Below are 13,877 nucleotides of genomic sequence, written 5' to 3' on the forward strand. Positions count from 1 at the left end.
ATTGAATCATGGCTTGGGCATGCACTCCTTGTGTGACTATTGCAAGTCATTTTGGAGGGACACCATCATTTTTGTCAGAAATGTTGTGCCTACTATTGTTACATATAACCCCTAAAGTTGCTAAAACTCAGGTTCTCAAGACTCTTTTGTATTGTGAACCACATTTTCTTTTACAGTTCTCTTTTTAAACCAAAAAAACCCCAACAACTGTAACCCAAAACTAGGCTCGACTGAAGCTTGAAATTGACATTATTTTACTTTTGATCCTATAACAAATCTGGGTCTACTTGGTTTGTCCACAATCCCATTTAAAATTGCATCCACTCTGTGACCAGTCATGCTAAGGGCTTCCTGAGTCATTATCAGTTCCCAGCACTGTTCTCAGATAGAGGCAAGACTATTAGAGTGAAACCAAATTTGTATCTGAATTATACATTACATTATACCCAATTAGCTTTCTCCACAGTTGATTATTCTGGCAGTTTCCCCTCCTGTGGGAGTTGAGACATTCAGAACCTTGTAGGATAAGATCTTCCATTCTTGTGATCATATATGATATTTGAAATATATAAGATTGTGCTTTAAGAGCAGAATTCTTGTATGTTTTACTACTGTGCTACTCACAAGTAGAATAGAATGGCAGATTACTTTGCACAAGAGGGTAAGCAAACCTGAACGTGCACGGTCTAGGTCTAATTTAAGACTTGCCAGCCTTTGTAGTGTCCCCTTTAATGATATCATTTAGGATTCAAGGTGTGGATTTTGTTCATTAAATGGCAAATTGTGTAGATATTGCTAAGTATGAAAATACATATATAGCTTTCATTTGTCTGTACATCAAACACTTTTTATTAAACTGGAAATATTTAATCTTAGCTTAATTTAGCTACAGAATGTATGTGTAGATATCAACACTGTAAAACTTCTAGTTGGCTTTAGAGCTTCTAACGGGTATTGTAAGCTTACAGTGATATAACTTGTTATCTGTAGGCAGCAAAGCAGGAACTCGAGCGCCAGCGACGGCTGGAATGGGAGAGAATTCGACGCCAAGATCTTCTTAATCAGAGAAACAGGGAACAAGAAGAAATTGTCAAGTTGACCTCTAAAAAGAAGAGCCTTAATCTTGAATTAGAAGCCCTGGTGAGGCACACATGATATTAAATGTACTTGAGTGATATACAGTATTTTAAAACACTACAAGAATCTTAAAATGCACATTAAAGTGCTGAGTATGTTTTCTTGATCAGGAAATTAACTTAGTATTGGCTCAGAAATCAGTTTTTTTTCCTAAGAATTGTTCTTAAGGTACCTTTAGGCAGAAATGATCTTTTCAGAGAAGTTTGATAGAGAAACTTTTTGTTGTTTTGTTTTTTTTACAACATGTGGTTTAATCTTTTTTGTTTTTCTGCAGAGTGGCAAACATCAGCAGATCACAGGCAGACTGCAAGATGTTCGAAGCAGAAAACAAATTCAGAAAAGTGAGCTGGAAGCTCTAGATAAAAAATGTGATTTGGGAATTGTAGAAATCAAACAGCTACAACAACAACTTCAGGTATGTGATTTCCTGTTAAACCTAAAGATCTTTCATTTCTCTTTTCACTTCTCTTTAACAGTTGTGGTGGCATCAGTAGTGTGTCCTTATAGGAAAGATTTGTGCAATAGCGTCAAGGAATTGAATGGTTATGGTGCAGAAAAGAAAACTAAGTAGAAATGGCCAGGGAATGTGGTTGCACAATGCCTATTAAAATTATTTATAGCATTAGGGAAACCAATATGTACAATTCATGATCATTGATATTAATTTTACAAGGCAAGAAGTGAGGTTTTGACCGTAATTTCAGTATCATGTGCTAATTTACCAGTGATTATATAGGAAGATATTTTGCAGGGTTCTATAAGATTCCTACCTGGTTTCTGCTTCTTCATCTACATTTGATATTTCTAAAAAGAAGTAAAACTCCCAAAAGTGTTTTCTTGCTCTCACCTTTCCAGTGAAGGTAGTAGACCTGTGCAGCGCTCTGTCTACAATATCTCAGATGTTTTCAGATCACTGAATTAAGCAACATGATGGAACATGTATGGAAGATGCAACAGCTGATGTTCATCAATTCATTCCATACAATTAATTGATGTAATTCAGAAATCAGCTCTGTTTTTCATTAATTGATACAATTTTTTGGGGGGGGGGGGGGGTGTTAATTTTAAAATCCTAGGGTTTGACTTTTAATGTGAAAAATCCTAAAACTGCGTTTGCATTATTTCATCTCACTTTTTTTTTTTAAAGATTTAAGCTCACTTGTTCCCAAAACACACAGTTGCAGTTAGTAATAATTGTTATTTCTTCATTGTGTATTGATCCTTCTCTTGTCTACACACGGGGTTAGCACTGGTGCAGCTACACTGATTTCTAGCAATTGACTGTTCGGGCAAATACCTCGCAAAGTGTTAAAATTGATGAATGATTTCAAGTATTAGAAATTCCATATGCTAAACTAAAGCACACGGTATAATAACCTGTTTTTGTTTTATTTATCAGAAACTGAAGCCTATTAGTTGATGGCCAGTTTCAAAGAACACTTGGATTTCTTTGGAAATTCACATTCTACCATAATACACAAATGTTACACTAATATGCTTTACATTTGTTCATTCTAACTGTTTTAAATGTGTGTGTTGAAGAATACTTAGTTTCTAATAATAACTATATAGATAGATAGATAGTGATCATAGAATAGTGAGTTTTTTCCCGTTATGGGGAAAAAATTGTACCAGTGCACTATCATACAGTTTGTTTACTTCATGTGATGTTGAAAAATTGTTTGTTTGTGGTTGGTGCCATGTAAACAGATATTAACCTTTCTTAAAAATACATTGTACCTCTTTCTTATATATCTATAGGAATATCAGAATAAACTAGTCCATTTAGTTCCTGAAAAGCAGTTATTAAATGAGAGAATAAAACACATGCAGCTGGACAACACTCCTAGTAAGTGTCTTCAAATAAACACTTTGCTCTATATACTAGCTTTTCTTTACTCACTGGGAAGGCTACTGTCTGTGTTGTTATTAACTATCCCTTTATAGTTACCATAGATTCAGCAAGTCCCAGTGAATACTCAGAACTGTTTGTTGGACCTACTTTCTACCATTTCCTAATCTAACAACTGTGGGGAGAAATATGTTTTGATAAGAAAAGAAGGCTACAGCTTTAAACATAGACAATACAGACTATAGTACAAGGAGGAATTATGGTCCTTGCTGCCCAGATTTTCCTTTTGCTTACAGTCGTGTAAAATCAGGAGTAACTCCATTTAAATCAAAGGAATTGATGGAAGTTTTACCCTACTGTTAAGTGAGCGGCAAACGTGGGCTGAAGCGTCTGCCCACAGGAGTTGCATCTAATCAGACTAATACAATATAAAGAGTAGATATCATACAAACTTTATTATATGAGTTACAGTAGTGCCTGGATGCCTCAATCAGGAATCAAGGCCCAATTGTGCTAGAAGCTGTATGAGAACGTACCACAAGAAGTGGTATAAGCAAGTGGTTTCTGAAGTGGGAGTGAATGTAAATTTTTTTTAAATGGTTATTGAAGAGCATGATAACACAAATAGAAATCATTGTAAGAGTACTTGATCTTTCTTATGCAGATACAGGAATCAGTTCAGTGAACAAGAAGTTCCTAGAAAAGGAAGAATTATGCCAAAGACTTCGGGAGCAATTAAATGCCCTAGAAAAGGAAACTGCTTCCAAACTCTCTGAAATGGATACCTTTAACAATCAGCTCAAGGTACACGCAGTCTGCAAATATATTGTCTTTAGTAATAAGCAGTGTTTTCCTCCTCATCCAGTCACCAAACTTTTATTTGCTGTCCCCCTATGCCATGCCTTTTCTGAAAGTCTCTGCCAATTTTATAATATCAAAATCAGCATTGCCAAATATCTTCTAGCAAATGTGCAATTAGAAACTAATTCAAAACTATCATTTGTGTAATTAGATATTAACACTCCCTCCCTCTTGCTTACCACGCCTCTGCATTCATCATGTTACAATGCCTTTCAAGCGCATACTCATTGCTCACTCACCCAGTGGGGGTCAATTTATCGCGTCTAGTGAAGATGCGATAAATTGACCGTTGAGCGCTCTCCCCGTCGACTCCGGTACTCCACCGGAGCGAGAAGCATAGGTGGAGTCAATGGGGGAGTGTCAGCAGTTGACATACCGCAGCGAAGACACCGCGGTAAATAGCTCTAAGTACGTTGACTTCAGCTATGCTATTTTCGTAGCTGAAGTTGCGTAATTTAGACTGACTTAGCTCACCACCCCTCTCCTCCCCCCCCCCCCCCCCAGTCTAGATCAGGCCTTACTCAACACAGGTCCTAAAATACATAAAGTAAATGAGAGTTGAGGGCCGTGTTCCCTCTAATTTTTTCCAACGCATGTGCAGAATGAATTTTGTTATGTGCACCAATATGGGGGTGATGTGTGTAACGAAGTTCATATTGGTGCACGTAACGAAATTCATGTGGTGGGGGTGGGGCCGAGGGGTTCGGAGTGGGGGTGGGGCCGAGGGGTTCGGAGTGTGGGCGGGGGCTCAGGGCTGGGGCAGAGGGCTGGGGTGCAGGTGGGATGAGGGCTCCAGCTGGGGGTGCATGCTCTAGAGTGGGGCTGAGGATGAGGGACTCAAGGCTGGGGCAGAAGGTTGGGATGTGTGTGTGGGAAGGTGAGGGCTCTGGCTAGAGGTGCAGGCTCTGGGTTGGGGATGAAGGGTTTGGGGTGCAGGCTGTCCCGGGGCTACGGCAAGGAGAGAGAACTCCACCCAGTTCTCTCCCCCTGCTGCAGCACCTGGGCTGGCGGAGGAGAGGCGCCTCTTCCTGTCGCGGCAGGTCCAGGGCTGGGCTGGGTTGGAGCCAAGAGAGGGGGCACCTCTCTCCCGGCCACGGCAAGTCGGGGACAGGCTTGGTGGGTCCGCAGTCCGGGCCACTGGTAATGGTCCGCAGCTTTGGGCTCCCCAGGGGAGCATCTGTCACCGGCAGCCCAGAGGAGCAGCAGCAGCTGTGGGCTCCTTTCCGCTCCGCTCCTCTGCTCCTGCTGCCTGGTGATGGAGGGCAGGGGCGGAGAGAAGAGCTCTCAGCTGGCCAGCTGAGAGGAGTGAGTGGGCTGGGCGGAGGAGAAGCCCTGGGCCGGAGGGCCTAGAGGAGTGCAGGGAAAGGGCCGGAGAGGAGCCAGTGCTGCGACTGCCTGGCCACAGTGCAAGTGAAGTGGAGTGCCGGGCCGGCGGGACCCCTGCTGAGTGTGGGCCTTCCGCCATTATAAATCCAGTATTGTTGGGCCGGGATGGGTTGGGGCCCAGGGAGGTGCGCCTCTCCCTGCCAGAGCCCTGAGTGGAACTTAGCAGAGCTTAGAGGGAACTTGAGTTGAAGGTGCTGAGCACCTTGCAGGTTCTGTCTCTATGGCAGTAAGGTTGTATGGCTACCATTTTGCAGATTGTAAATGGAGTATCCTAATTGCTTAATTTTTATTGGAAAAAAATACAAAATCTACCAGCACAGCACATGGGATATTCACTTTTGGCAATACACATGGATGCTTGTATTCCTTTAACTAGGAGAGAGAATGTGCAGAGGGTAATTGGAGGAGGCTGTGTGATTTATATATTGTCAGTTTATCTGACAGATGAATGCAACTTTCTGACGAGGGTGTTGTCACTCTGCTCTGTTTGCTGGCTTATTCATAGTGGCATTGATGTGAATTTTAGAATAAATTGTATGATTTCCCTGGCTAGAGGAAGAACCAAACTGCATCTGTTGAAGAGAGCTTAAGGGAAAAAACTCTCAGAACTTTTTTTTTTTAATAAAGAAAACATCACCCACAATATTGGTGCTTGCATTTAATCACATGTGTGCTGCATGGCTTGCTGGTTAATGTAGTCTTCCCTACAATATATTTTTTAAATCATTATAAAGTTTAATTGGCTTTTTATCTGCCTTATCTTACAGTGTGAGAATATGGATGATTCTGTTCTTCAGTGCCTTTTGTCTCTGCTAAGCTGTCTCAACAACCTCTTCCTCTTACTTAAGGTTATTTTCTAATCTTTGGCTCTTTTGCTTTTAATTATTTCACAGTTTTTCTGTTTTCCCTTTCTTTTTGGGTGTATTATCTCTTTAGCAATTAGCTGAAAATCTTTATTTAAAAATAAAACTTTTCAAAAACAGAATGAATATTCTTTTCTTTTCTGCTTGCTTTTAAATCCTTCTGCTATCTAACGGCTTAAACTTACTTGCTTATAAAGCAATGCCAGAAAATACTGATGTGTATCTTGTTTGTTAATGTACTAATATATTAACAGATCCAATTAGCTTTATTACCTAGGTACTGTTTTTTCTTTTCAGGTAAGGTAATATTCACCAAAAAAGTCTTTCCTTTTTGATAGAAACATTTACAGTTTCTTCCTATGCATTTGCCTCTCTCTCACACACACAGACACTCACTCACCTATCTACACACACACGCACCCCTTCTCTCTCTCTCTCTCTCTCTCTCTCTCACTCTCTCACTCACTCACTCACTCACTCACACACACACACACACACACACTCACTCACACACACACACACACCCACACACACACACACACACTGTCAATTCCGTGATTTATTTGGTCTGGGTTCAGAAGAGTCCTGAAATTGCATCAGTGCCCAGGTTAACTAGGGTAGCCAACTTCCTGATTGCAGAAAAACGAACACTCTTGCCCTGCCCCTTCTCCAAGGCCCCGCCCCGCTCATTCCAACCCCGCTTCCTGCCTCACTCACTCTCGCCCACCCTCACCCATTTTCGCCAGGCTGGGGCAGGGGTTTGGGGTGAGGGTGAGGGCTCTGGCTGGGGGTGCAGGCCCTGGGGTAAGGCCGGGGATGAGGGGTTTGGGGTGTGGGAGGGGACTCAGGGCAGGGATTGGGGGGATTGGGGTGCAGGGGGGACGAGGGCTCCGGCTGGGGGTGAGGGATCTGGTGTGGGGCCGGGGATGAGGGGTTTGGGGTGCAGGAGGGGGCTCTGGGCTGGGACCGAGGGGTTAGGAGTGTGGGAGGGGGCTGAGGGCTGGGCCAGGGAGTTGGGGTGTGGGCTCCGGGAGGGGGTTTGGATGCAGGAGGGGGTTCAGAGATGGGGCAGGGGGTGAGGGCTCCAGCTAGGGGTGCAGGCTCTGAGGTGGGCCTGGGAATGAGGGGTTTGGGGTGCAGGAGAGTGCTCCAGGCTGGATCATGGGGTTGGGGTATGGGAAGGGGTGTGGGCTCTGGGAAGGAGTTTGGGAGGGGGCTCAGGGCTGGGGTTGGTGTGTGGGAGGGGGCTCGGGGTGCAGGCTCCGGTCGGGTGGTACTTACCTCAGGTGGCTTCCGGAAGCAGCCAGCATGTCCAGCTCGTAAGCGAAGGGGCCAGGGGGCTCTGCACGCTGCCCACGCCTGCAAGCACTGCCCCTGCAGCTCCCATTGGCCGCGGTTCCTGACCAATGGGAGCTGCAGAGTCGGCGCTCAGGGTAGGGGCAGCGCCCAGAGTCTCTCTGATCGCCCCTGCACCTAAGGGCCCCAGGGACATGCTGGCCGCTTCCAGGAGCCGCATGGAGCCAGGGCAGGCAGGGAGCCTGCCTTAGCCCTGCTGCGCCGCTGATAAGACTTTTAACAGCCCAGTCAGTGGTGCTGACCAGAGCTGTCAGGGTCCCTTTTCGACTGGGCGTTACGGTCAAAAACTGGACACCTGGCAACCCTAAGGTTAACCTGCATAATTCTGTAATACGATGCTGCGAAACCACCAGCTTTAGTTTAGCACTACAGCTTTCATACCTCTTCTCCTTAACACAATGGAAATTCTATGCTGTGGTCACAGAGCTCAATTGCTTATTGTATTTCAGCCAACCATCCATTTTTAAATTTCATATCCTCCCCTTTCTTTGTGATTTACTCTCTGAATTATTTAATGGACCATTCAATTTTGGAACCAAATGATACTATTTTTCACAGTGATCCTCAAACTCTGTTTAAAATGTGAAGAAAAACTGTTCCCCACCTATGTCAGTGCAATTCTATTGAATAATATAGGTAATGAGGATTAGTTTGTTGCTGCAGAAACTCACTGTGCAATGGAGGTTTTATTGTATTATCTTTTTCTTATTAATTACATTACATTGACAATAAGACTTCTTAGGAAATGTGTCAGATTTTGCAATGGGAATCCACCATTCCTAATTACTCTCTTTTGATAAATAATCTGATAGGAAAGGCCATGTTCCACCTATTCATCAGTATGTGTATCTAATACAATGTGATTCTTAAAAAAGATTAATTGTAGTGCCCTACAAATATATTAATGACCTATTAAAGTATATACTAGATAATTATTGCTGATGTGTTTCTTTTTGTAAATTTAATCAAGCAATTTTAAATGCTCTGGTGTGGAAAAATTCATTATAAAAAGACATGAGGGAATTAGAAAGTGAGGGAATGGGAATGTGTTACATTTTAAACAAAATACTGTTAAAAGCTTTAAAAGACATACCGCCTTATGTAGCCAGAAGCTAATATCTGGGTGTTTATGGTTTCCAACAGTGATAAAACTATTGCATTATTTTCACCAGTGCATCAGATTCCAATTTGGGCCTGTTATCCAAAGCTCCATGCCAATTATTTCAGCCTTTGGTCTGAGCCTAGTTAGAGGAAATGCTGTGGTCTGAACTTTACTTTACACATGACTATGTTATGTCTTAGTTATTGGATTTATTTGTTATTTAAAAAAAAGTTCTTTCAGTCATAATTATAGAAAAGATTATATATTTCACCCATAATTAGCAGATTTTTGTATGTATTTTTCTTCTTTTTGTAGTGACCTTCTGTTAAATTAAGTAGTGGGTAATAAAGGAAATACTAAAGCATAGTGAAGGGAAGCCTCCATCTTAAGTGATGTATACCCAAAATTTCCAATACTGTTTTGTGTTACTTGTAGTTTAAAAAAAGAACAGGAGTACTTGTGGCACCTTAGAGACTAACAAATTTATTTGAGCATAAGCTTTCGTGGGCTACAGCCCACTTCATCAGATGTATAGAATGGAACATATAGGAAGAAGATACATATACATACAGAGAACATGGTAAAGTGGAAGTAGCCATCCCAACTGTAAGAGGCTAATTAATTAAGATGAGCTATTATCAGCAGGAGGAAAAAAAACTTTTGTAGTCATAATCAAGATGGCCCATTTTAGACAGTTGACAAGAAGGTGTGAGGATACTTAACATGGGGAAATAGATTCAATATGTGTAATGACCCAGCCACTCCCAGTCTCTATTCAAACCCAAGTTAATGGTATCTAGTTTGCATATTAATTCAAGCTCAGCCGTTTCTCGTTGGAGTCTGTTTTTGAAGCTTTTCTGTTGCAAAATTGCCACCTTTACGTCTGTTACTGAGTGACCAGAGAGGTTGAAGTGTTCTCCTACTGGTTTTTGAATGTTATGATTCCTGATGTCAGATTTGTGTCCATTTATTCTTTTGCATAGAGACTGTCTGGTTTGGCCAATGTACATGGCAGAAGGGCATTGCTGGCACATGATGGCATGTATCACATTGGTAGATGTGCAGGTGAACGAGCCCCTGATGGCGTGGCTAATATGATTAGGTCCTATGATGGTGTCATTTGAATAAATATGTGGACAGAGTTGGCATCGGGCTTTGTTGCAGGGATAGGTTCCTGGGTTAGTGTTTTTGTTGTGTGGTGTGTGGTTGCTGGTGAATATTTGCTTCAGGTTTGGGGGCTGTCTGTAAGTGAGGACTGGTCTGTCTCCCAAGATCTGTGAGAGTGAGGGATCATCTTTCAGGATAGGTTGTAGATCTTCGATGATGCGCTGGAGAGGTTTTAGTTGGGGGCTGAAGGTGGCGGCTAGTGGTGTTCTGTTATTTTCTTTGTTGGGCCTGTCCTGTAGTAGGTGACTTCTGGGTACTCTTCTGGCTCTGTCAATCTGTTTTTTCACTTCAGCAGGTGGGTATTGTAGTTTTAAGAATGCTTGATAGAGATCTTGTAGGTGTTTATTTCTGTCTGAGGGATTGGAGCAAATACGATTATATCTTAGAGGTTGGCTGTAGACAGTGGATCGTGTAGTGTGTCCTGGAGGCATGTAGGTAAGTATAGCAGTCAGTAGGTTTCCAGTAGAGGGTGGTGTTTATGTGACCATCACTTATTAGCACAGTAGTGTCCAGGAAATGGACCACTTGTGTGGATTGGTCTAGGCTGAGGTTGATGGTGGGATGGAAATTGTTGAAATCATGGTGGAATTCCTCAAGGGCTTCTTTTCCATGGCGCAAGAAGAGTAGGGGCGTTAGGGGACGAGAGCTAAGGAAGCGTTGTTCTAAGTCAGCCATAAAAATGTTGGCATACTGTGAGGCCATGCGGGTACCCATAGCAGTGCCGCTGACTTGAATGTATATATTGTCCCCAAATGTGAAATAGTTGTGGATGAGGACAAAGTCACAAAGTTCAGCCACTAGGTTTGCCGTGACATTATTGGGGATACTGTTCCTGATAGCTTGTAGTCCATCTTTGTGTGGAATGTTAGTGTAGAGGGCTTCTACATCCATAGTGGCCAGGATGGTGTTTTCTGGAAGATCACCGATGGATTGTACTTTCCTCAGGAAGTCAGTGGTGTCTCGAAGATAGCTGGGAGTACTGGTAGCTTAGGGCCTGAGGAGAGAGTCCACATAGCCAGACAATCCTGCTGTTAGGGTGCCTGAGATGATGGGGCGTCCAGGATTTCCAGGTTTATGGATCTTGGGTAGCAAATAAAATACTGCTGGTCAGGGTTCTAGGCATGTGTCTGTACAGATCTGTTCCTGTGCTTTTTCAGGGAATTTCTTGAGCAGATGGAGTAGTTTCTTTTGGTAATTCTCAGTGGGATCAGAGGATAACGGCCTGTAGAATGTGGAGCTAGATAGCTGCCTAGTAGCCTCTTGTTCATATTCCAACTTATTCATGATGACGACAGCACCTCCTTTGTCAGCCTTTTTGATTATGATGTCAGAGTTGTTCCTGAGGCGGCTGATGGCATCGTGTTCAGCACGGCTGAGGTTATGGGGCAAGTGATGCTGCTTTTCCACAATTTCAGCCCGTGCACGTCGGCGGAAGCAATGTATGTAGAAGTCCAGTCTGTTGTTTCGACCTTCAGGAGGAGTCCCTGCAGAATCCTTCTTTTTGTAGTGTTGGTAGAAAGGATTCTGTGGGCTATCTCCACCAGGCAACTGTTTAGAGATCATTTTAAGACACACTTCACTGTACTTCTAATCCTTAGATGACCCAGTGTTTAAGTACTTAATTTAAAATTCCCACTCTTTTTCCCTCCATCATATTTGCAGTCTCTAACACTTGAATGACTAGACGATGCACTTTGCAAGTATAAGCGGCATAAGAGTTTGCAGATCTGCCAGCTATTTTTATATGCTCCTGTTCAACTCTTTCTTTCCAATGAGCTTCAGCATCCATTATTAACTTAAGATTGTCCTGTCCATTTGTATTAAAACTTGGATCACAAAGCATTAAAACGCCTAGTTACTTTCCTAGAAAAATGGATTTGCTTGTCAGTCCTTTGATATATTTCATTGTGTTTCCTCATTAGGAACTGAGAGAAAGCTACAACACACAGCACTTAGCCCTTGAGCAACTTCAGAGGATCAAACAAGAGAAAATAAGAGCTGTAGAAAGAAAAAGAGCTGAGCTTGCACAGAAAAAGCGACTGGAGGATGAGGCTGCAAGGTAATGTGGTTGAAAAGCATAAAACACCGATACTGTATGCCTTTGTGATGTTTACACTGGATTACGATAATGAGCTTTATGTGAGGCTACAGCTGGTGCAAAATGTGTCTGCCCACCTGTTCAGAGGCTTACATGTAGGGGGAGCATATTCATACCAAATACTCTACTCACTCTTCACTGGGGTTATGCTGGTATAACTGTTGTCAGTGAATTTATACTCATGTAGATGAGACTAGAATGGAGGACTGTTTTCCAGGAACTGCACTGGCTTCCTGTTTACTACAATTTAAGGTTTGGACTTTGGCACCAGATTTTCAAAAGAGCTGAGGCACTGAGTGCATGTGAAAATTTAGCTGCCTAAATGGGACCTGAGATCGTCTGAAAATCTGGCCTCAATTGTGGATGCTGAGCACTTTTGATAATCTAACCCTGTATGAGTACAGCCCCGTGTGGTTTAGTTACTGGTTGGCTGACAGATTGCTGACACCCTTCGTTTCCCCCCCCCCACCGCCCTTTCCCCCCCCCCCCCCAAAAAAAAGTGTGTGGGGGGAGAGTATCATTGGAGCTAAGTTATTGGCTGAGACACTTCAAGATAATAGCAAAAACAGCGAGGAGTACTTGTGGCACCTTAGAGACTAACAAATTTATTTGGGCATAAGCTTTCGTGGGCTAACCCCCACTTCATCAGATGCATGGAGTGGAAAATACAGTAGACAGGTATATATACACAGTACATGAAAAGATGGGAGTTGCCTTACCAAGTGGGGAGTCACTGCTAACGAGACAATTCAATTAAAGTTGAAGTGGGCTATTTTCAACAGTAGAATACCAAGGGAGGAAAAATCACTTTTGTAGTGGTAATGAGGGCAATGTAATCAGTGTGGCCCATTTCAAACAGTTGACAAGAAGGTGTGAGTAACAGTAGTATGGGGAAATTAGTTTCTGTAGTGACCCATCCATGCCCAGTCTTTATTCAGGCCTAATTTGATGGTGTCAAGATAATAGTCCCTGATTTAAATGGAGATAAGACTGAGCCAAACCTGGCCATTTTCAGTGAATACTGCCAGATTCCCAGATACTACACTGAAGACTGTGGACTGAAGAGAATATAAATGCTGCAATAAATTCCCACAATAACTGAAGACCAGGAATTACAACAACAAAAAGTAATAAGCAAAATTTGCCAAATCAGGTATTGGTAAAGACCAAAGTCTTTTATGGCCATCTCTGAACAACTTTTCATTTTTCATATGTGGGATTTGGATATTGAAATGATGGGCACCCCAGAAATACCATTGATAGATTAATGCTCCATTTTCTGCTTTGCCTTTGCACATCAAGTTGAGCAGCTTTGGTCGTGGAGGCACTGAAGAAGTAGCTCTCAGGCATGAAAGGTCAAGGAACAGTGTTTTCAGACCATAAGTCTTTCTTATTTGTATTTTATTAGTGCCTAAAATATGCTGGATTGTATGCACGTGTGAGAAGACATGGTACCTATCCCAGGAGTTTTTGGCCTGCAGTAAAGGGGTAACAGAAATTGAAGGGGAAACCAAACAGAGGAGGGAGAGATCCTGCTGTGGATGACAGAGGTGGCATATGGAGACTGGGGAACAGAGAGCAAAAGAGAATGCTAGAGGAGAAGAAAAAGAGGAGGATAGTGCTGAGGCTGATTAAATAAATATTATTTTTGGCACATGCTAATAACCGCAAACGAATACCCCAGCACCATCCCAAACCATTGTCTCTGAAGTGCTAAAGGTGCGGGCACTTTGAAGGATTTTTGGCATTTGTTTTTAGACACAAGTGAGATGTGGCTGTTGAACGGAAGGAGATTGCTGTCAAGTGTCAGTTCTTCTCTGCACTCTGGGTTTGGTGACTGAGCAGGGATTTGCTCTCTCTCCTCTCGAGGTGGGGACCTTGAGTTCATCACAATATTGTTGTTATGGTTAGTCAACCAGTATTTCCTCACTGTACTCTAGAGTGTGGAGGGGGTGGTACTTTACATTTAGGGCCACCTGGTGTAAAATCTAGCCATGGCTCTGCCACCCGAGCCTTGCGTGTGGCTTCAGTGACTCCCAGGTCACTAACTGTGGT

The 13,877-nt window shown here is 42.8% G+C and overlaps 1 protein-coding gene across 28 annotated transcripts in view; it reads left to right on the forward strand.

The window, feature by feature from the left end:
* ITSN2 (intersectin 2) overlaps nt 1-13,877 on the forward strand; it is a 127,672-nt gene that overhangs the window by 50,087 nt on the left and 63,708 nt on the right. For 16 of the 28 annotated variants that reach the window (XR_010599373.1, XM_065587566.1, XM_042848671.2 and 13 more), the window contains 6 exons: nt 991-1,140; nt 1,412-1,552; nt 2,899-2,986; nt 3,654-3,793; nt 6,004-6,084; nt 11,647-11,783. Coding sequence is in view for 26 of the 28 variants with exons in the window: in XM_065587566.1 (XP_065443638.1) it covers nt 991-1,140; nt 1,412-1,552; nt 2,899-2,986; nt 3,654-3,793; nt 6,004-6,084; nt 11,647-11,783 (737 nt within the window). In the remaining 2 variants the exon portion in view is untranslated. The remainder of the gene's footprint in view (nt 1-990; nt 1,141-1,411; nt 1,553-2,898; nt 2,987-3,653; nt 3,794-6,003; nt 6,085-11,646; nt 11,784-13,877) is intronic. The other 12 variants (XR_010599374.1, XM_065587571.1, XM_065587568.1 and 9 more) reach the window with 1 other exon arrangement.

This window comes from Chrysemys picta, chromosome 3 (assembly GCF_011386835.1).
Source record: "Chrysemys picta bellii isolate R12L10 chromosome 3, ASM1138683v2, whole genome shotgun sequence".
In the NCBI taxonomy this organism is placed as follows: Eukaryota; Metazoa; Chordata; order Testudines; family Emydidae; genus Chrysemys; species Chrysemys picta.